We start from the raw sequence: 24,460 nt of genomic DNA, 5'->3' as shown, positions 1-24,460 counted from the left end.
AATCGCCCGTGAGTTGGAGAAAGAGGAAAAACCTGGAGGTAGATAGAAAGAGAGAAAGAAAACCTAATGAAAAGAGAGAAAGAAAACCTAGTGACTATGACTTTGAGTATGGCAGAGGAAATATTTGTGTTTACCAAGAAAGATAGCAATATAAAATGATTATTGTCACATGCAAAAAATTTGAAAAGGCTTTGTTTGGATTTTTTGAACTCAGACACGGTGCTTTAGAAAAGGAGATCAACTAAGGTGTCCATGTGGCAGCTTGGGGAAGCACAGGGGCAGTACGGTCTTTTCCAGAGCAGTTAACTTTCTTATATTGTAGATAAGGGTGAAAGAAAATCTAATTTACCTTGAGACCTTCATGTATTAACTACAAACGACCACACGATCGATGATCAACAATCTAAGAAAATGTGCCATCATCATTGACTATATTGATTCAAACTCGATTCATGCAACACTCAAGTGTCATAAAAAGTTCATCTTGGCCTCTAGAATCAAAGTTATGTGTATAACCCACGATGCGAAATATTTTGATGACGATATAAATATTTAATTAGCGTGTCCCCAAGACCACCTACTCCCATTCAATAGAGTTTTTCGCTCCCCTTCTCCAAGTCAAAAACCTGCTCAAATAATCCAAGACGACAAAGAAGAGTGACCGGTGGTCAACCCTAAATCTTCTAATGCAATATTTGATTCACTTGTGATAACAAGGACTTAGGAGCAACTATTCCGAGACGACTAAAGGCTCATTAAGACAGACCAAATTACAAGGACCCAACCCAACACATCGTTACATAAAGATAAAGCTACCAAACAAGAGAAATCTCACCAAAAGGGTCTCACACATGGTCCGAGCTGCAAATGCTGCAAATCCACTACTCACAGTCAAATCTCATAAGACATCTTCCCATGACGCACGTCAGAGTTACCATTAATCCCTCGTTTTGTGACCGAAACAATTTTTATAAAATATATTTAAAATCTATTTCTATTTTCTTTTTAAAATATATTTTATTTTATAAAAATGTAAAAACAACACCTAAATTTGTTTAAAGTGAACATTTAGAGCTTGGCACAAAATTGTTAATGATTTATTTATTTGGTGACTTTTAACAAGCTCGATAGAGTGCGGAGCGTGGAGGAAGTGTACAAACTACAAAGTACAAAGTATTAGCGGTGTTTATTTCTTTACTATCTATCTGAGCCCGAATAGGAAAAGAAACCCCAAAACTGTAAAACCCTAGAAATTTGAGATTCTCAATTTCAATCTCAAATTCTCAATTTCAGAGTTTGGGATTGAGAGACGAAGCTTCCATGGATTTCGACGAGTACGATTATCTGGAGAAGACTGTGGAGGAGGAGCTAGAAGAGAAAGATTCTTCTAAGAAGGGGAGGGAGAGTAGCGACAGGACCGAACGGAGCTACAGAAAGCGCGATGAGATCGAAGAGGGCGCTGAATTGAAGAGGAGCAAGAGGTCCAGTGGCGAAGACGATGAACATGTCTCCAGGAAGGATAGGGATCGGGATGATGACCGCGACAAGGAGCGTCGTAGGAGTGGCAGGGATAGGGATAGAGACAGAGATAGAGACGGTGAGAGGAGTAGCAGAGACAGAGACCGAGGCCGAGACAGGGAGAAGGATGGGGACAGGGAGAAAGATAGGAGAGACAAGGATAGAGATAGGGAAAGGAGGGAGAGGGAGAGGGAGAAGGAGAAGGAAAAGGAGAGAGAAAGGTCCCGGAGAAGCAAGAGTCGTTCCGAGCGAGAAAGAGAGATAGAACGGGAGGAGAGGGAGAGGTCTCGGAGAAGCGGAAGTCGTTCTGAACGAGATAGAGAGAAGGAACGGGAGGAGAGAGACAGGTCCCGGAGGAGCAGAAGTCGTTCTGAGCGTGATAGTGTTAGAGAACGGGATTTTGACATGAGAGATAGCAGGTAACACACTTTCCCGTACCTTAATCTTCATTCCTGTTTGTTAATTCTGTTTTTAACATAAACTTTTTGCTTTGTTTTTGGGTAGTCGTAGCTTTGCAAGTGTTTTTGGCTTAGGTTTAGTTGTTAGCTTGTGGTGACAATTGTTTTTGGCTTAGGTTTAGTTGTTAGCTTGTGGTGACAATTGTTAAATTTGATTGGTAAATGAGCAACTGTGTTGTTTATCAGATATGCCACAACTAAATTGACTGTTTATTTGATGCACACTCCTTACGAATGAATTTTATTGCGCTGCAACATTACTTGGCTTAACTATGTTCCTTTTGCTCCCCGGTTATTCAATTATTTAATGCAATTTTTGACAAGCTTACGGCGTATCATTGAAAACTGTCACCACCCATTAGATTCTGTGAAACCCTGTTTATTACTTTATACCGCGTTATTATCATCCCAGGCATACATTACGTCCACCTAGTTATCCATTTCTTGAACAACACAACCATACTACCAGATGGGTTTGATGTAAAAAGACCACATCCCATTTTTAACTAACAATGAAATTATATTTTCACAAAACATTCATACATAATCTACCCAGATATACTAGTAAATAGTGATTTCATTTAATAGATAAATTGATTCTATAGGTTCATTAGCTCTACAACCAACCAGGACTGATTTTAGGGTGTATCCTTGTTAAATGGACACCATCAAAATGTTTTGCAATATCATGATTAGTCAGTGCTCAAGTTATCACACATAATCTGAGGAATCTGTATGGAAATGTGCAGTTCTGCAAACAATGATTGCAAACAGAGAATTTTCAGCAGCTGTATTTGCCAAAATTCTGTACACTGCCTCAGTCATCAAGCGCACAAAGTAGGTCTTCTTTCTAGACCACAAAGATACCAGATTTTGGCCAAAGTAAATGCAGGGTTCTGAAGTTGATTTCCGATCACCTGAGGCCAGGCTGCACCATAATAAGCTTTAAGAGGGACTGGCTGGCTCAAGTCAGCTGTGTGGTAAGGTTTTTGCAGCAGCAACCCATGGGTTCCAATGATTCTTGAGATACCTCAGCGTGATCTTGAGTTGTTGACTGCCTTTCTATGATTCTCCAGTGGTCATGACATGAACTGGCTTGATTTGTTCACTGCAAATTGATCTCATGCTGGGTTTTATCGGCATATTGCTAGGGCACCAACAATTGAACTGTAGAAAGTAGGATCATGCAAATAGTTGGCTCCAAATCTGTACAATTTTAGAATTGTTATCATGGAAGGAGAGGAGATACCCTTTGAATCAGTCGTGTGAGTTCCATCCTAGAGATTCTTAATCTTGTTGCTGATGAAGTCCTTTAGCAACTATCCTGGCTGCAATAATGGTCTCATCCGGGTTTCTTTATTTTTGAAAACCCACTTGCAGCCTAGAGGAGAGGAAATAGAGACCAGGTCTGATTTTGAAGTAACATGTCATATTCTTTCATGGCAGTAAACCAGTGAGGTTCTGCCAAAGCTTGCTTAGCTGTGCTTGATTCTGTGCGTTCCTTTAACAAAGTAGGCACCAATCAGGGATGGGAAATGCCCTTCTCTGCTCTAGTCTGCATGGTTGCGACTTGCGAGTGTTAATTTGAGAGTATAACAATAGATTCTGAAGTGATGTCTACAGTTAAATTTTGAGACCTTTACCCTCTCAAGATTACTGTTTTGGGCTTAATATTAGCCAAGTAGGTTTAGGTTTATGATTGTTTGAAGTAACTTTAATAAGAAAATGAGAGAAATTCAAGAACAAAACGAGGAAGTTGGAAGAGAGAATTTGAGAGGATCTGGGCTATAATCCATGAATATGTTTTCATTACATTAGCTGACTGAACCGAAATGAATCATGTAGAGAGGCACAACTCTTTTAACAGTTGTTGTTACTTAATTTTTGCTTGAATTCAGTTAGTCTTACAATTTAGCATACTAACACTAGGTTAAAAACTATACATGTATATAAATAAGCTACACAGAATACTAAGTATAAATTATTACAATGTCATGAATTATACAATCTGAACTCTGAATATCAGGTTCGAATTTGCTGAACTTTTCTATGCATGTAATGGTTGTATTTTAATGTGAATTGCAGGAGACTTAGGGAGAAGAAGGAAGCTGTGGAGCCTGAGGCAGATCCAGAAAGGGATCAAAGAACTGTTTTTGCCTATCAGGTTATTTGGTTGGCTCTGTTCTGTTTTTGTCTTGGATTATATGATATGATATAATTGAGTATTTGGTGTCCTGTTCTGATTATTGCCAATGTGTTGTGATGATTTCAGATGCCCTTAAAGGCAACAGAAAGAGATGTTTATGAATTCTTCTCAAAAGCTGGCAAGGTCAGTTGATTTTTGTTAATTTATTATCTGTTTTTACTATTTAAAATTTGTGAGGTAATTAGTGTTTCCATTGGAACTTTCTGTCGCTCGAGTGTATATACTGTGCACTGCTAACATATATTATTATTTTATGATATTTCACATAATATATGATTGAGTGTGTTAACACCGACACTTCTAAGACATTTCTAAGAAGTGTCAGGTGTCCCACATTTTCTTAAATTATTAGTGGTGTCAGTGTCCGTCTGTGTCAGTGCTTCATAGATCCCCTTCTCCAGTTTCAAGTTATCTAGGACTGTATTGTGCTCAACATTCTGTATCAATGTGGGAAGTGCACTAGTGGTTGTTATATTTAAATATTTCCATTTCCTGGATGTAGGCTATGTTTGGCCTTACTTATTTTGGCATTAAAAACTACTTTTAAGTTAAACCAAAAAAAGAACATTAGAAATAAAAATAAGATTGTTTTGTGTGTTTTTTAGCTTAAAAGGTATTTTTATATAGAATTTGAGTATAATAATAAAAAAAGAGATAAAATATCAAAGGTTTTCTACTTGATTTGAAAAGTTCTTTATATATAGTTTTTATTTATAAAAAAATAAGTTCCTTTTTTACATAAGATCTTTTTAAAGATTATGTTTGGCCTAGCTTCTTTTAAGGAAAAGTTAAAAAAAGTCAAGCCAAATTGAGCTGTAGTTGTTTGTTTCCTTGGTGTGAATGTCTTGTATCTTTACTTACTTTGTCTAGTGATATTTACTCAATTATTTTTTATTTCTGATGTACCTCGTTTCCAGGTGAGAGATGTCCGTCTGATCATGGATAGGAACTCAAGACGATCTAAAGGAGTTGGGTATGCTCTTAATTGTAAAATATTTTATTTCACTTTTCATATGCATGCACTATTGTGGTATTAGGATATCAACTTTCAAGAATCTTGTTTAACTGTACTCTTAAATGAACTAGCAATGCGATAATGATGAGGGATGATGGGAATACCTTGCACACATGTTTATTCAATTCATGCTGCGTACTCAAGGTAGATGACATGATCCTGGTTTTATTTTGGTCCATTCCCAATTTGTTTCCTCTATGTTGACATACACACACAGTGAGGATTTCTTTCTTATGTTGTGGAGCCTTTTCAGTTTATATCACTTGAACTGATTATGAGGTATATTATCCTGATAAGTTTGAGGAGGAAGTTTTATCCTGCATTTCCTTCCTTCTTTTATTTCTCCTCTTTTTTGGGGGTGGGAATAGCCAGTTAGATGTGATGCTCATGAAATTGGTTTGTCTGTCTCTTAGAATTGATTTGACTAGTGAGGCACAGTACTTCGTCAGCTTTAAGTTGGTTATGTTTCCTGAAAAATGAATATTTCTTGCACACAAGTGAAGATGAATTGCTGGCTTCCTAATCCTCCCAATCTTGTTGGTTTAATGCAGTCTTTCCTCTCTCATTTGGTCTTTTCTTATTATTTCTTGATTGAAATATATTTTCAGTATGTGTTTTTTACCGTCAGACTAACACTTTCTTTACATGAGTCAGATACATCAAAAGATACTCTGGTTGAGCTGTCTTCACTAGAGTTTTTGTTTCACTACATCTCTTAGCTATGCTTTGTAAGTTTTGATTGCAACTGTTTGTATATTGTAGTTCTGAAAAGTTGATGCAAGTATTTGATGAGGTTGCAGGTATATTGAATTTTACGACGCAATGTCAGTGCCAATGGCAATTGCTCTCTCTGGTCAACTTCTTCTTGGACAACCTGTAATGGTCAAACCTTCTGAGGCTGAAAAGAACCTAGTTCAATCAAATACTACTACTGGAGCTGCTGGTGTGGTCGGACCATATGGAGCCGTGGACAGAAAACTGTATGTGGGGAACCTTCATTTCAATATGACTGAGAGCCAGTTGAGAGAGGTAATTTTGTTTTTTCTGTCCAGTGAATCTTGTCAGTGCCATCCATTGCTAGGAATTTGAAATGACAGTGCTAAATGGTTTTTTGAAAATATACCGGTCAAAACAACAAAATAGTTTTCTTCCGAATTGATTTAGCCTGATGTCAGACTTTAACTAATAAGAATCTTTTGTTTGATAATTTGTCCCTGATAAGCTTCTGACTTTTTCTTTTTTTTAATTTTAGATTTTTGAGCCATTTGGTACTGTGGAGGTTGTGCAACTGCCTCTTGACCTGGAGACAGGACATTGCAAGGGTTTTGGATTTATTCAAGTTCGTTACCGACACTTCACTTAATTTTTTTTTTTGTTTCTGATAAAATACTGTTACTTACCCTTTTCCCTTATCAATCCTTGGATAGTTTGCCCACCTAGAGCATGCCAAAGCTGCCCAGAGTTTAAATGGAAAATTGGAAATTGCTGGCAGAACTATCAAGGTAGATTTGTTCACCTTGTTTTATATTAACTTTTTCTGTGTGGGTCTATTTGCCTGTCCTTATATTTTGTAACTAATGTTGTTTCTGAAACAGGTTTCATCTGTAGCAGACCATGTTGGAGGCCAAGATACAACAGCAAAATCTGCAGATTTTGATGATGATGAAGGCGGATTGGTAAGTCTACACATAAATCTAAATGAATAGCTTCCACAGGACAATGTGTCACTTAAATCTCTATCTCATAGATTAAATCTACTTAGGTTGATGATTATTTGCTCAGCTTGTTAGGGCTATTGACAAGAAGTTTTGTTTATTTCAAATTTTCATTATTCTTTTAGTAACTGTAAGTTCTAGCTTAATTGTTTATATAGACTTGGTAAGTGTATTGAAGTTTTAGTTCTATTGAGTGTTGGCGCCGATGTTTTAGTCAGAAACTGCAACTTTTGCCCCCTATCTTGGGCCGAGTGTTTGTATTGAAGAGCTGCTATTATCACTTTTTCTACCGGGGTTCTTTTATTTCAATTCACTTCCTAGTTATGAGTACCGTTCTCATTTATCGTGCTTTTTCTTACTTTTATACAAACAGGCTTTAAATGCACAATCAAGAGCATTGCTTATGCAGAAGTTGGATCGCTCTGGAATCGCTGCAAGGTTCATCTAAATATTTTACTATTATATTCTTTAAATATGCCCATTATCTTAACATATTCCAAAAACTGCAGCATTGGCTTACCCATGAATGGCTCAGTTCCTGCCCAGCAGGCTATTAGTTTGCCTATTGGTAATCCTGGATTAATACCAGCACTAGCTCTTCCAACTCAATTTATGCCTACCCAAGTGGCCGAACCTGTCGGAACCCCCAGCAACTGTTTGCTGTTGAAGAATATGTTTGATCCAACCACTGAGGTTAGTAGTTTTAACGGATTGATTACAGTCTAGTATATAGTTTCATTTAACTGAATTATTACTAATATCCGTTATTACGGTCTGCAGACAGAGCCAGATTTTGATCTAGACATCAAAGAAGATGTAGAAGAAGAGTGTTCTAAATATGGGCGGGTGAAGCATATCTATGTCGACAAGTAAGTTTGCAAATTAGTGCACTCATATACTTGTACTCCATTCCATATATTTTTTATTTCCAATATCATTTTGTGCATAGCTGCGATTTTTTATTAATTGATTCAATTTTGTATCCAGGAATAGTGCAGGTTTTGTATATTTGATGTTTGAAACAGTGGAAGCAGCAAGTGCTGCTCAGCGTGCGATGCACATGCGGTGGTTTGCACGCAAAATGATTTCAGCTATATACATGGTAAGCACAAGTCTATTATCCTGCTCCACGCCCCTTTTCCTTCAAACAAGAATTTTAATGATTTTTTGTCGTTGTTGCAGCAACCTCAGGTATATGAAGCTAAGTTTAAAGGGGTTGTGTGAAGAACTGCTTCCAGGCTTTTTGTGACTCTTAAAGACAACTTTCTGCTTATTTTTCTCAGACTTCAAAGATGGAGTTTAAGTGTATGAATTCAGATTGGTGACTTGTATCATTAGATGTATGATTACAGAAATTCAACTGTGGTGATAGTCATGATTAATAATTGACTATTTTGTATTTTAATGTATTTTATACACTGTTTTCGACTCTATTCTACTCGTGGTTACAATACTCACTCACGATGTGGGAGTACTATTTTCTATATTTATTGAACAGCCAAGGTGTAAAATTTGCGATGGTAAAATGTAGTATAGAGATTTTGCCAGTGGTGTCTAATTTAAGAGGCTTCAAAAAAGAGAGAGAAAAAGAGGAAGGGTTGAGAAAGTGGCGACATTTTCTTTTCATTCAATCATTTTCTTTTTTCAAAGTCCTGCCCTTCTTTCTCGTTTAAATTTTCAAACACTCAAACACTCAATTTATTTTATCATTCCCTCTTAGCAGGGATGAATATGATAGAATTGAAGAATGCGCAGTTGCAAAGGACATATGAGATGCTCTCAAAATCCATCATGAAGGCACCCGTCATGTTAAAAGAGGAACAAATTGACATGAGAGTTAGAAAGAGTCCATAAAATTATAAGATGTCTTCCAAAAATTTGGAGACATGTGGTAAATGCTATTTCACAATTAAAAAACCTAAAAGTACTACAAATTAAAGAACTCATGTGATCTCTTCGCACTCGTGAAAGTATTCTTAGTGAGAATACACTACAAAGAAAAGGAAAAATGATAGCTTTAATAACCAAAAAAAATTTGAAGCCCGCACTAAAATCTTATCCTCTCAAAGCATAATTGATGAGTATACAAAATCACATTCAGAGGATGAAGATGATCTAGCATTAATCTCAAGAAGAATGCAGAGAAGTGTAAATAACTATCTTGGAAAATAATTGGCTATTGAACAAAAAGTCTCTTTTTGAATTACTTTACCTACATATATGAATTAATGAATAGTCATGGAAAATAACTATATAGTCATTGGAAAGGGATCATTCGACTGCCCTAAGTGCATTTCTATAAAAGATATTTGGAAAATTTTCGAGCATCAATCGATTGATACAAGGAGTCAATCGATTGCTTTCTTGGGAATTTCCAGAATCCATCCATCTTTAAGAATACAATTGATTGTCGTGAACAATCAATCGATTGTTCACATGAAGATCATCAAAAATCCTAATTTTCAACCCATAAATTCAAGCATTGCCAACACATAAACACCTTAATTGTTCCTCTAATGCATTGTGGTTCATTTCATATTAAAAATCAGAACATGCAATACGTCAAACCACGACATTCATTGTTTTTTAGAAAATTATAAATAGACATGGCAACAAAATCCATACCCGCCGGCACCCACCTGACTCCGCTCCGAAGTTGACGGAAAAAACCCGCTTTGACTGGGGGTGGGTTTGGATTTGGATTTCCCCAATTACAAAATATGGATACGGGTCGGGTAATGGGGACATTAGTACCCACCCCGAATCCGCCCCGTTTATTTCATTATATATTACTACCTCTGGTCCCATTTATAAGAAAAGATTCTCTTTTTAGATACATTGAATAAATAATGTATTTAGACAACATATTGTCCAGATACATTATTTATTCAATGTATCTAAAAAGAGAATCTTTTCTTATAAATGGGACTAGAGGGAGTATTATTTATTTTTGATAATTTAGAATATTAAGTATGTGGTCAATGTTTTGATATTTTGATTTGTATTATTATTTAAAATATTTTAAATGTATGTATGAACTTTTTTGAAATTGTTTTATTTTATTATTTATAATGTAATTTAATTTAATTTTGGAAAAAATAAGTATATTTATTAAAAAAAATTGATTTCACCAAATGGATGGTGGCGGGGCGGGAATATTAGAACCCAACCCGAACCCGTTTGGGTCGGGTTTGGGTTTTAATTCTCCATCTCCGTTTGAGTTTGGGGTGGAGAACGGGTATTGTTTGGGAATTTGAGTTTGGGAGGGATAATAACCGTCCCCGACCCGCCCGTTGCCATCCCTAATCATAAACTAGGGTTTTCAACATGTTTCACTAAATTCTAAACCACATGCATTTATGAACATTTACTCCTAACATGATCCTACTACTACATGTAACACATTCAACATCACAATAGCAAATCACAAGGATCAAGCAACATCAATTCACATGCATCACTACAACAATAATACAATGGAAACAAGTAAGAAAACGGAATCCCCAACATGCAATTTCTTAGGAAACCATTCTAAAATCCCTAAATACTAAATTATCTAGAGCCCCACCTTTAATTCAGACTTGAACTCGAGGAGAGGATGATGAGGATGATAATACTCATAAGCTTTCTCTTTGAAGATATTCTTTAAGCACTTTTAAGAATCCTAAATGCATTGGCTTGATCTTGATTTCTTTGACTTATTTTCTCTCTCCTTCATCTCCTTTACTCTTTCTCACGAGCTATTTCTCTCTCTCACTCAACTATCTATTTCTCTTCAAAATTTATGAACTTAGAGAGAGGAAGAGAATGGGAAAGTGAGGTCTTATTTCTACCAAGTTACTTAAACAGTTAGCCTCGAAAAATACCCTTTTGCCCCTGGCATTTAAGTTCATTACTAAACATGCCACTTCTTTTAATTTGTGGTTAGGATGACTAGATTAAGCTCTTAATCCACTCATTAGATACAATTTTATTACTTAGTGGAATGATAACATGGCTTAGAGAATCTAGGTTATCACACCCCTAATTGAAATTTGTCCTCGAATTTTGCCTGATCAAGGGTGGAAACACTTGTTGCATATCTAACTCTAGCTAAACCATGACTTCGCTCGACTGCGGAGCTTCTATCAACTCCCAGAGTGCCCTTCTCTGGCTTGGCCAACTCTCTTGACATACTTAAGCTTTCAACTTCTAATCATTGATAGTCTTGATTTCTCTATGATTTCTCAAATCCTTTCTGGTTTAAGAATTTCTCTATTTCTGACCTTTTTCCCACGCAAGATGTTATACTTCTCATACCACACCATCTTTCATATGCCACTATCCTAACACTTGACTATCCTCAACTCTTCTACAAGTCATACTCGTTCTGATGCGGCACTCTGATTACTCGATCATCGATTCTTCTAGAGTCCGTAGCTCTTATTTCCTTGCACTGGGTCTGCAAAGCTCCATGAGTCAAAAACACATATTCTAGTTTAGACTTCCAATACTCTTAGTACTTTGCCATGCACCGAATAACGATTCTCGTATATCAACATTGCCAATAACTCATTTCCTAAGAGATCCTTTAACCGTGCAATGAGGCTTACAATTCGGTCACTGATAACTTTATCAGTGTTCGTATCATCTGTCAATGTTACCCCAACTACACACAACTAGTGCCTCACCCCTCGACATGATTCCAATATAACATCACTTATGAGGTACTAAGAGATTCCACATCCATCTCCTATAAGCATGCCTTGTAAGAACAAGATTTAGTTCAGCATTCAGTCTTTAGTTTTAATAATTATAATACATATATTTTATATGTAATAATTTTGTACTCTAATACTTTCTCTAGTATGCAGATATAATTTTTTGTTTGATTATGGATAGTCATCTGGAAAGATCATCAAAATCAGCGTTGGCACAACTCAGAAGAACTATTCATCCGTTTCTGAAGTAACATCAGCGTTGTCACATTTTTTCTTAATAAATAGTTTAACATATTACCCCTATTTTTTTAAACATCATATGTCTATACGTACAGTAAAATTTATCATAAACAAATTTATAAAAACCAAAGTTACATTATAGTAAAACCTAAAATTGATTAAATACTTGCTACTTACTAGAATTAGCATCAAAATAATCAAAGTGTGACATCCCAAATAAGTTTAAATAATTACTTACTAAACAAAATATGTTCAAAGGGTTGAAATTGAAGCAGTTGAAATTAAAAACATCAAAGTCATCACTTGTCAAATTACAAAAAAGGGCAAAAAAATATAGTCACTCAATAACTCACGAGTTTTGTGGGTTGGGTGTGAGTTTATCCATAACCCAACTATTTTGATTGAATTTTCATTTTTGAAAACCGTATTCACCCTACAGCCAACCCAATCCACTTTTTTGGGTCGGTTTGGGTGGGTTTTACTAGGTTTATTGGGTTTATACAACCCATGTATACCCCTAATTTGTTATTCAGATAAGCTGTTACGTTCAATTCTGATGACAATGTTCTGACTCTGAAGACTCTATTACTCTTGAATGTTTTCACGTTACTTGGTCTCTTCCATGCTCTCACTACTTCAGATCAGAAGTATATCTTTAAGAAGGAAAGATCAGAAACTTGCGCTAGAAGAAAATTTGTGCCACAGTACATTACCTTCTCCACTACTACAAGGATGTATATACGACCAAAGGAATTGTGTGCTCTTTGTCTCCCACGATCTCATTTGAGCCGTTATGCTAGTTGGTATGGAAAGCGACGTTTTGTCCTTCTCAACGATCTACTTTTTAGGACTATATATATAAACACTCACCATTTAAGAACATAGAAGTTTTGCGAAGCTGCTGAAAATATTTTGAAACATCAAACGTGAAAGAAAAAGAAGAGAAAGTAACTTACGATATACTATTAAAACACTCCAAAGAGAGATATTAATTTCAAGAAAATCTCAAGAACACAAAGAGTTGTTGCTCATTTTTTATGTGTAATCAATTGTTCTTAAACTTTATTTCATTTGCTTATCTAGAAGCATTATTTGTAAACAGTTTCAATTGTAAATCTTTTGAGATTTGTTTTCCTCAAGTGACTAGATTGTTAGTCTGTATACTTGAGAGGGCTAAGGTGTCTTTCAAGACTCCTAGAGGTTGTTTGTAATCTTTCAAGATTAGTGGATTAAGTCGTTTTGAAGGCGAAATTACCTTGATGGATGGACAAGATTAGCTATGTTTAAGGTGAACTTGTATAAACCGAAAATGTCATTCTTCCCTCTTTCTATATCTTTTCTATCTTAAGTGTTTGATTAAATAGAATTTCTAAAAAAAATATTTTGAAAACCCAATTCAAACCCCATTTCTTGTGTTTTTCTCAACCTTCATGCCTTTCTTTGATTTCTTCACGAAAAACTCGTCGAGATTACCTACTTGATATTAGATGCCGATCATCGAGAATACGCCTATCTCATCATATTTCAACAAACAGAGAACTAAGATAACACACGTTGAAATAGAAGAATGAAGTGCTTGCACATAAGCCTCACGATATAAGTCATACCCATCTTATTATGGTTTCGATTACCGGTGACACATGGACACTACTCAGGGTTGGACGTGTGGTGGTTGTACGTAAAATCTTAACTCAAGTACTCATGCACTATCACGCTCTAAGACTCTAACGAACAAGCGAAATTCATGACGGTATAACCCTTACAACACTCATACAACAAGGATTACACAAGACCTCCCATAAGCATAGTACAAGACCATGGTCTATCCCACTACCATCCCACAGGAGCCTAGCTACGCATGGTCCCCTACATCCAGACTGAGCCAAGAGTGTATTACTCCCACGTAGCTCAGAGGTTATGGACTGCACATGTATTCTTCAACTATCAAGTAAGGTGTGCATATCATTGATCATCCTGCTTTAACTTATAAGAGTTTTGGTTAGTGCCTCACGAGTATACAATCCGAGTTATATGTCCTACCGCTCCCACAAAACGCGGAAAATTGATAACCTAACCACACTTGCCATGAAGAACAATGGGAGCTACGGATTTCAATTATCAAAGTCTTGACAAACCTTTGGTCTGATCAGTGTTTTGAATGTCCTTGACAACTACTACTCGCGACCCAATAAGGTAAGTTTTTTTTAGTTTACCTGCCTTCCCGCTTTTGGGAATATATCCCTCAAGGTAAGGTCTTATGGGTTTACCCACCTTCCTTTTCTCTGGATTTTAATCTCTCATGCATCGAACTACACTCCTAGCAAGGCGTAGGAATCCAACCTTTCATATACTTGTTTCCCACACGTATAAGGTTTATAAATGATTCTAATTTAAAGTTAAAATTTGTAGCTTTGATTTTTAAATTATATTTTATTGTTCAATTTTTTTTTTGTGTATTCAAATATAAATTACTTTAAATTTAACTCACATTTAGTCAATTTTACAATAACAACTCACTTAAAATAAACAAATTTAATTATATGCTAAATAGACGTTTAATACAATGTAAAAGACAAAAGTCGTAAAATCATTGCATAACCAAATTATTATATTGGAGAAAAGTAAAGATAAACTGTTATTTATTTTTTATTTTTAGAATTTATAAAAAAAAAACGTAATATTAATTTTTAATAAGTGGGCTAGGCCACAAAAGCCCAATGGATAACTGTTAGGACAGGAATGGTCCAGATGAGTTTAGCGATCTAACCGGCGATATGACCGCATCAGGCTTTCATTCTGCTTGGGCCTTTTTTTTTCCATACATACACATTCCAATCCCTGACTGTAACTTTTTCTCTCTCGCTCTCGGCCTGAAATCGAAACCACAAATAACATCCATATCCCCAAACTCATAATAACATTGACACATTCGCCCCGTAGCCACCAACCCAACCCTCGCTTCCATCTCACTCACGCACAACACAAACGGTATCTCTCTTTCTCTCTCTGATATTATAAACCCTAGATTCTTCAATTAATGCTTCGATTCGATTCAATATTTCTGATTAATTGATTTTTGTTTCTGTGTTCAGATGGATAGATACCAGAGGGTGGAGAAGCCGAAAGCAGATACTCCAATTAACGAAAATGAGATCCGCATTACTACTCAAGGACGGATGAGGAACTATATCACCTATGCTACAACTCTCTTTCAGGTTAGTTATAACTTTATGCATTCTTTTTCTTGTTCTTGATTGAAGTACTTTTGGTAGGATTTATTATCGATAGTGTTTAATTTTGGTTGAATTTTGCACTGCATGTGTTTTGTGTAGGAGAAAGGAACTGATGAAATCGTTCTGAAAGCGATGGGACGTGCAATTAATAAGACTGTAACGATTACTGAGCTAATAAAGAGAAGGATTGTTGGTCTGCATCAGAACACAGTTATTGGATCGACCGATATAACCGACACTTGGGAACCACTTGAAGAAGGCCTTCTTCCGTATGGCTAACTGTTGTTTGTTTCCGTTATGCTGATTTAATGAATGATTTATGTATGCATGGGTGTGATTGTTTTTGTTTTGTGTTTTCTGTTTTGTGATTTGCTTGCACAGTTTGGAAACTACGAGACATGTTTCAATGATCACAATTACGTTGTCGAAGAAAGAGCTGGATACGTCCTCAACAGGGTAAGGACTTCCATTATATTGTAGCTCTAAATTATTTTGTCAGATGCTTTGTCTTTTAATAAGCTTACATATTTTTATTTAAACTACTTGAGTTGTGTCAATGCTTCATAGCAAGTTAGATCCCTAGACTTCTGGTAGTGTGGTAATACTACATGTGCCGTGCTGCTGTACTTATTGTTACCTGGCTTCAATGTAGATTGATGGAAGGGTTTGTTTTCATTAACCTAGTAGTCTATCAGTTTCTAGTTTCTAGTTTCTGATAGTACTTTTAATTTTCATCTTTTCTAATTAACGGATTATATTAAATGTTCAATTCTTTAAGTATTAATGTTCAGCCATCATTTATATTTTATACAAATCTGGCTGTCTTTCACACTATGTTTGGAATATTATTTTGCTATTTCTTTAAATGTATTCTCTGTGGCAAGTTCTTAATTGTTTTTCTTCATGCAGATATCAACCTCCTATACCGGCTGATCAAGTAAAACCTTTGAATGAATATGAAGAGGAAGGAGGTGAATTCATAATCTTTTCTTAGATATTTTAAAAGAATGAAAAGCTGTAATTATTATGGCATGTGTAAATTTTAGCTATAAATTTTGATACAGAAGGCTCACCAAGGATGCGTGGAAGGGGGCGTGGTCGTGGAAGGGGAAGGGGAAGGGGCAGAGGTAGAGGTATTGCTCAGTACCTTGTTTTGCTTATTTAACTATAATTGTATGGTTTGAGTTGAGTATAAGGTTTTGGTGCTGAGTAGTGTAAGAGATTAACTCTCAACATTTTGTCTTTATAAAGAAAATTTGTTCAAAGAAATCCCCTGATTATAGGGATTAAACCTGACATATACCTAACTAATTACATCAGACATATACACAAGGAAATAGAAAATATTTACATAGAAGAAAATATGGATAATAATATCTCAATCAAGTATTCCATTTATTATGTAATATCTCAACACTCTCACTCAAGCTTGATCATATTAATTGTATGCTTCAAAGCTTGTCAATTGCAAACTATCTATGACCCTCAAAGAGATTTTGTGAGAATATTTGTTAATTGATCATTAGAACCAACAAAAGATGTTGCAATTTATCTAGACACAAACTTCTCACTGATAAAATGACAATTGATTTCAATATTCTTAGTTTGCTCATGAAAAAATGAATTAGAGGCAATATGTAGGACAACTTGGTTATCGCAAATGGGACTTCTAGTGCTTAATTTTCAAAAGTGTCTCATATAAGACCATAAAATCTAGATATGGAGTGGCCATCTATTAGATAGACAACCTGCCCAATATATATACATGTGCAGCAGTATCAGGATTGCTTATGTATGTGCAAACAAATCCTTTACTGGTGGCTCCTTTAATGTATCTCAATTCTAATCACTGCATCCTAATGGCTATCAGGAGATTTCAGGAATTGACCACCAATGCTAACTGCTTACGAAAATATCTGATTACATCATGATCAAATAATTCAGCTTCCCTTATTAACCTCTTGTACCTTTCTAGATTTGAAAAGGACTCCTTGATTAGGTTGTAGTTTGACATTCGGATCTTTAGTAATATCATTATGTATGCAATCAAACATACTGATTTCCTCTAAGATATTGATAGTATACTTTCTCTAGAGAAAAGGCAACTCCTGCCTTTGATTAGGTTACCTCAATACCGAGGTAAATGCAGCTGCCCTAGATCTTTAACTTGAAAATGTTGGACTAGAGTTGTTCAGGCTGCGGGGTGGTTGGATCCTTCACACGGCAGCTGCCCTAGATCTTTAACTTGAAAATGTTGGATTCGAGTTGTTCAGGCTGCGGGGAGGTTGGATCCTTCACACGGTAACGGACCTGCTAGCTTTTGACAGCTGTGCTTTGAAGAACGATAAAACTGTCTACTGCAGTTCTGTTGAGGGGCTCGCCGTGACTGCTAGTATCAATGATACTGGACTGAGCTTTGATGCCAACTTGAGAATAAGGTTTTGGTGCTGAATAGCTTGAGAGTTTAGCTATCAACATGTCGTATTTTTAATGAAAATTGTAGAAAGGAAATTAAATAGTTATTATAGAGATGAGCTTTGGTGCTGAACGGCCTACATCTAACTAACTACATCAAGTATATATGCAAGGAAGTTGGGAATATTTACTTATAAGAAAATAAGATAATATCTCAATCAAAGATTCTGTTTAATAAGTAGTTTTTCAATATGACGCAGTATTATAGATTATAGAATGATCTTTCTCTAAACCTTTTTAATGTTTCTTTTAATATAATTTTTTTTCTGATTACTACATAATTAATTCTTTGTAGGAATCTACAATGGGGGTATGGAATATGGTGATGGTTGGGATGGCGGACGTGGCTATGGTGGCAGAGGACGTGGCCGTGCATGGGGTCGTGCTTTCCAGGGACGAGGACGCGGCTATGGTGCCCAGCCGGTTGGGTATTATGACAATGGTGAATATGATGCACCACCTGCACCACGTGGTAAGCATGCGAGGGCACAAATTTATTAATTGTAATATCATATGAAATTCGATACCAGTTATGTGCTAGTTCAGTCTAATATTTTGCTGAGTGCTATTTGCATAACATGATGCTTCCTAATAAAGAGACAGAAGAAAATTACTACTTAATATGAATTCACCTATTTTTTTCTCTAGTTTTAGTTATCAGTCTTCTTTGCCCAGTTATAAAATTTGCAAGCACTTCTGCTACCGCTTGTTTATTGTTGAAATAATATGTAGTGTTGTCTTTTGAACTAAAATTTAAGCTTATGGTGTAGTATTTTTATAATTATTGGCAGGTCGGGGAAGGGGAAGAGGCCGTGGACGTGGTCGTGATGCTGGACGTGGAGCAGCTGCTTAGTTAGAAGAGGATTGCCTCGGTGTTGTTGATTCTATTTGGTATTATTCGAGTCCTTCCGTGTTTGCGGCTATGTTCCTGCAGTTTTGGTTTTGTAGTTCTATCTTGTAACATCTAGAATTTTATGTTCGACAGGTTGAGTTAGATATATCTCTTTTGTTTAGACTTTGGAAAAAAAAAATCAAATTTGTTAATTTTTCTTATATAGGCATCACTGCCTTGAGTTTTTCTGAGCTTGCACTGTAGTTAACGTCTCATTTCTACGTCATATAAGAGTAACAAACAATACATGTTCGAGTCTCATTTTTGTAGCCTAGGATTATAAAAACAGAGGAATATCACATTTTTGTAGCCTAGTTAGTCTCTGCAACATAGGATTATACAAACATAGGATTGATACTTGTGACTATTATGGTCAGCACAGTATATGATACTTAATCTTCCCTTTAATCTATTCGTTATATAATTGAAAATAGAAAACCGAGCATGCCTCTAGGAATATCGAGCCTCAATGCCTAATTGACTATGGCTCTTATTGGTATTTGGTAGGGGTGTTCGCAGTGCGGTTTGGACGGTTTTAACGTTTAAAATCATCTGAACCGCAAGAGAAAAAACATGCGGTTCGGTTTGATTCGGTTGACTTTAAAAAAAAAATCAAACCAAACCATTGAGGTTTGGATTGGCTCAGATGATTCGGTTTTTTACAAGACTTTTATTATATATAATGTGTTAATTGTTTACCTGTTCATTATAACAGCTTATAAATACTTTTATTGTATATAATTTATAATCTTACAAAGACAATAAATTAGACAGCACTAGTAGTGCTAGAATCTTCCAAACCCACAACACAACAGTAGGCGATTAGGCAACACTATGCATTCAAGTTTCAATTAGGCAATAATAGTGCTTAAATCTTGAAAACCACATAAATTTTACTTTCAACAGTGCATTAAAGTAAGCAATGCAATACATAAATCAATACATAAATTACATTTCCACAACAGTAGGTAGGCATCAAAGTTTCAACCATTAAAATTCAGTTCAACCATCAACCGTCTATTTGAAATACCTTTGGATCGTTCTTCAAAAAAGATTTCTCAAAGAGAAAATTATATCAGCAACAATCAAAATAACACAAACATCTTGACTACTTCATTGCTATTGCTAAGTTACAGAATTGAGCTTACTTGACTTAGATTAATAGGATACTTTAATACTTTTTGGTAAATTTTGAAAATTTACTTACTGAATATCACTAAGTCCATTTTACATAAATTTACTTACTGAATCAATACATAGATTTACTTACTGAACAACACTAAGTCTATAACACTAAGTCCATTTTACATAAATTTACTAACTGAATCAATACATAAATTTATTAATGCTCAAAGTTATCTGATTTTTGATTTTTGTCTATGGCAATGAAAAATGAAGCATCAGAAACATTGACTTCTTTATCATTATCAATAGTCATGTCTGTTACAGAAAGAGATGAATAGAATCTGAAGATATAATTTGATTTTACAACGATTCGCAACCGGTAGAATTAGAGCTTACCTAAGAAACAAAAGTTTAGAATAGATCACGGCAAGTCGCCAACGATTCGCAAGAAGCTCAGCTGATGAAGTTTAGGACAATGTTTGGAATCTCATTTCTAAACCCTAACCACCATGTAATGGAATTCGCAGACTCACAACAGGGTTAGAACAATGTTTAGAATCTCATTTATAAACCCTAACCACAGTGTAATGGAATCCGTAGACTCACAATAGGGCGGGTGTGGTCAAAATTCATTTTTTTGGTGTCTAAATTTTGAGCCTTAAAGTTAAATAGCTTTTAATTTATAACTTATCATTTTTTCCCACTTTTACCCTTACTTTTTTAACCAACATCCACTTTTACTTTTTATAATTTGTTTAAATTTAAAATATGTATTAAATGTAAAGAATTTTAAATAATTATATCATTTATCAGTTATCAAACACTTCAATTAGATTATCAAATATTAGTTATAAATTATTGATCATCAGTTATAAGTTATAAACTATCTCTTAGCTTATTAGCCAATTATTATTTTTATCAAAAATAGTTTATATAAACATCTGCTACAGGAACTTCTTAAATTGATGCAAGTTAAGATATTAATGAAAGGTGCTTAGTTTAGCATTTTTGAAGTAAATTGGTCTCAAATCTTGAGTGAGTAAAGTAAAAGCCTTTTAGTTGATGTAAGTTAAGATATTAATGGAATGTGCTTAGTTTAGCATTTTTGAAGTAAATTGGCCCCAAATCTTGACTTAGGAAAGTAAAAGCCTTTCAGAAATAAAACAAATATGAGTAGGTCTAAAAGATCAACAATAAAATCTTTCATAATAGATTGTCTATAGCATTAAAAGAGAAGTGTCTCTAAAAGAGAAAGTACAATTCCGTTAGTTTAAAGGACAGAAGTACAATGGATTATTTATACATTTAGAGAACTTTGTGAGCTACTTACTTCTAAGATATTTTTAACTAATTCGCACATTTAGATACTTTCCAGTTTCCACACCACACCTTTATATATGAAATGTACTTCTAGGTTTTATATTTAAGGTGACTTCTCTCTGTAAGAGTTCAATTAATTCCTCTACTAGTGGAGCATTAATAAGTTCACGGTCAAATTTTGATGGAAATAAAAATAAGAACACCTATTCTTGTCCATATCTCTCTACCATACTTTGGCAGTGTATTTCAATGGTGAAGATTCTCAATTAATTTATTGAGAAAAAAACAACTCAAAGAAGATAAAAAATCGTGAAATGGTTGTTAGTTGAAATATTGTTTCTCCTTAAATCTCATTCCACCATCAAAGTTTCTTGCGCATATAATGCTCATTTCATTTATAGTTGTGCCTCTAACACCCTTGAAAATTTTAAAATATTCATCGGATGCATTCAAATCACAACCAAAATGTGTTATTATGAGCTTCATCATATTTTAATTAAAACGTGGTTTAGAGATGCGTCACCGTGAGATATTTGGGTAAATTCAGAGATGCAAATTTGAAATGTACCCTAAAAAGTTTGTAAAGCGTGGTAAATACCAAGGAGGATTATTTCATGGTAAATACAAAGGAGGATTATTTCAGAGATGCCTCTCTGAAACCCTTCCTGATTCATATCAAACCAACACCATTGTTCAAATATTAAATTTTCATGACGCAAAAATTCATACATTAACTTATATTAACTTAAATTAACGTAAAATCAAAGTAAATTTAAAGTTAAAGAAGGGTAAAGATCCATACATTAATAAAAAATAGTCAAGATAATTCATACATAACAGAACAGGAGTGCGAAAATAGCAATAAAATAAAATAAAACATCCCAATGTAAACTACTGGATATATCTAACCCCTGCCTCCTTCGCCGCCTGTACCGCACAATATTCCGTAACTCGGAAACCATGGTATACACGAGGAAAAAACTGGGGAGAACCATCCTCAAAGAGGCATGCCTCGATGGCTCCTATACCCATCTCTACAACATGTTGGCATACCGCTATCACCTTCTTTGCCTGCTCATCCCAAAACTCAAGTACCTCCAGATTAGCCAGCCTAGGTGGTTTCTCCAAGAGCGTATGACGTCATGATAAGGTGTTTTTCGCTATGATCATGAAAACTAATGTTGATATATGATGTTCTTGTTGTTCTACATGTATGTTTTGTGTAATCCGTGTTTTATTGGTGCTTGGGGGTTGTAAAATGATGGAATATAGGGATGAACTCATGGTCTTGGGTGTTCTGGAAGTTGAAATTACTACTACGCTCGCTCTGCCACGTCTGGGTCACCTAGCGAGCCTTCAAAAACTTAATGGGGTTTCAAGTGCTACAGTCTGTCCTAGTCTCGCCTAGCGAGTCTGACAGTTTTGAGTTTTTTCCTGGCACTGTTTGTGATGTAACTTTTGTCTCGTAACTCCGATTAAGATGCAGTCATATGCGTTGGAAAGCTAATCTAATGTTATATCCTTTAATGAAGTAAATTTATGCATGCATGTTAAATAATGATTAATGAATGATGGTAACTTATTATGCTTATGTTGTGAATTATATTATGAGTTATTGTTTGCCTTAAATGTTTAATAATTAATTAACTATGATGAAGAGTGAGATGAACATAAGATAATGACTAGGGGAATGAATTAGAAAGATAACTTAGGTTATAATAAATAACTTAGGTTGTGATACTCGAATATAAGAGGTGTTGAGGTATGCATCCATGAGTGAGTAGTCGCTCGAGGCGAGTCGTCCCATCTATGAGAATGCCAAAGTCAGGGATGGGGAACGATGTCATAATTTCTTTCAAATGAGCTTGTATGGAAACATTTTATGATATATTATGGTTATGATGTAATCACATGGAAATCTTGTATAATCCTGTGATGGCTATGATATAATCATATGGTGTTTGACGAGAATTGTCGCGTTTTGTCTATTGAGAATAATCATGTATTCGAAAAAAACCCTTGATCGTGCACATCTCAATTGAGATGCTTATGTAAAGTATAATTAGTGATGTGACACCAATGATTCGTGCCTCACAATGGGTTTGAGTCCCAACTATGGATTGAGTCCATGGAGGAGAGGTGGATGCCTAAGTAGGTTCGAGTCCCATACGACAAAAAATACCCTAAGTGGATTTGAGTCACATATGAGTGACAATTTTTTGAAGTGGGTTCGAGTCTCATGGACAACCCAAATCCATATGAAAGTCGAATCGTACGAACACGCGTGAACTGTAACACCCCAAATCTACCCCACAATTTAATAAGAAATCAGAGTGCAAAATCTCAAAGACAACAACTCATTCGAGGTGTCACATTTGCAACTTAAACAAAATCTCATGCAAGCTCATTAATAAAGATACATAACACAATCAACGGAGGAATCATAAATCATTAGTCATATAAATCTCATTAACTTCAATCATTGCAGCGGAATTCACAAAAACTCTTAAAATCCAAGTCATAACATCATGGCCAACATGCCAACAACAAGTCTCCATAAAACAACATCAAATCCAATCATGACATATAAACATACGCAAAGACAAGCAAACATCCCCCGAGTTCTACGTATCAGAGCATAAACACCGACTCGAGCTACAAAAGGTAAACAGGTACTCCAAATCATTACATGCACGTTACCAACATAGGGTAACATTCAAACAGAAGGGGTGACATATTAAGCAGTATAAAGGAACGTATGATAATATTCATAGCAAGGAAATGATTATACATCGTTCACCACTTCTCATCACAAAACAACTTTTAAACGACAACAATATTATTAACCAATTATGACAACATAATCGAATTCACAAGTATGTTATCAACACGTTACAACAAACATCTCATCATCTCAACAATTCAAATGCAATTCATACACAATTCATATGCAATTCATATGCGACTCAACTTATGCAAATGCATGTGGTACCATTTAGAGTAAAACTCCCATCGTCTCAAAAGTTGCCATTGGGCACATCGTCGCATTTGCCATTATAAGACAATCGTCGCTTTTTGCCATTTTCAGGCCATCGTCTCTTTATGCAATGGATGTGACCCAATGATGCAACATCCACATAAACACAACATGTCACAACAACTAAACATCATCAATTCAATATTGAAATTCAAAGACAACAATACAATCATCACTATTCATAGTAATGCATCACTTCGCAACCACGTCGCTATGTTGTATCACCATATAACAATATCTCGCTTCACAACATCAATCACAATATCAAACGATACATTTCAAGAAAAACTTTAAAAACTTTTCCAAATGTTTTTCAATTAATTTTCATTAGATAGACATTGATTACAACTTCACATAGGTTCAAACGACGCTTGAAAAGGAGTTACGGCTCAAAAGATACATCTAATAGAAGTTTCCAAAAAAAATTCAACAACAAGGTTCGCTTAGAGGCTTCAAGCGCGCTTCGCATAACTAAATCCAGAAGCGAACCATTTTTCGCGTCTCCACTTAGCAGACCAGCTCCACT

The 24,460-nt window shown here is 35.4% G+C and overlaps 2 protein-coding genes across 4 annotated transcripts; both read left to right on the top strand.

Moving 5' to 3' along the window:
* Positions 1-1,141: 1,141 nt before the first annotated feature.
* Positions 1,142-8,326, top strand: LOC131639378 (uncharacterized). Its single transcript, XM_058909879.1, has 13 exons — positions 1,142-1,937; positions 4,062-4,140; positions 4,249-4,305; positions 5,100-5,155; positions 5,998-6,226; positions 6,450-6,536; positions 6,625-6,699; positions 6,793-6,873; positions 7,286-7,350; positions 7,422-7,605; positions 7,693-7,781; positions 7,900-8,014; positions 8,095-8,326. The coding sequence occupies exons 1-13, from the start codon at positions 1,321-1,323 to the stop codon at positions 8,134-8,136; spliced, it is 1,776 nt and encodes a 591-aa protein (XP_058765862.1). The 5' UTR covers positions 1,142-1,320; the 3' UTR covers positions 8,137-8,326.
* Positions 8,327-14,676: 6,350 nt separating this feature from the next.
* LOC131639366 (uncharacterized) lies at positions 14,677-18,613 on the top strand. Of its 3 annotated transcripts, none has more exons than XM_058909866.1 (8): positions 14,677-14,840; positions 14,945-15,067; positions 15,185-15,354; positions 15,467-15,541; positions 15,995-16,056; positions 16,132-16,218; positions 17,856-18,032; positions 18,352-18,613. In XM_058909866.1, the coding sequence occupies exons 2-8, from the start codon at positions 14,945-14,947 to the stop codon at positions 18,411-18,413; spliced, it is 756 nt and encodes a 251-aa protein (XP_058765849.1). In that variant the 5' UTR covers positions 14,677-14,840; the 3' UTR covers positions 18,414-18,613. The 3 variants fall into 3 exon arrangements, with proteins under 3 accessions (XP_058765849.1, XP_058765852.1, XP_058765850.1); XM_058909869.1 differs by having other exon boundaries at positions 14,678-14,840; positions 16,153-16,218; XM_058909867.1 differs by having other exon boundaries at positions 14,680-14,840; positions 16,150-16,218.
* The last annotated feature ends 5,847 nt before the right edge of the window (positions 18,614-24,460 follow it).

This window comes from Vicia villosa, unplaced genomic scaffold (assembly GCF_029867415.1).
Source record: "Vicia villosa cultivar HV-30 ecotype Madison, WI unplaced genomic scaffold, Vvil1.0 ctg.002607F_1_1, whole genome shotgun sequence".
Lineage (NCBI taxonomy): Eukaryota > Viridiplantae > Streptophyta > Magnoliopsida > Fabales > Fabaceae > Vicia > Vicia villosa.
The sequence above is the reverse complement of the archived record's forward strand: the minus strand, read 5'-3'. Positions and strand labels throughout refer to the sequence as shown.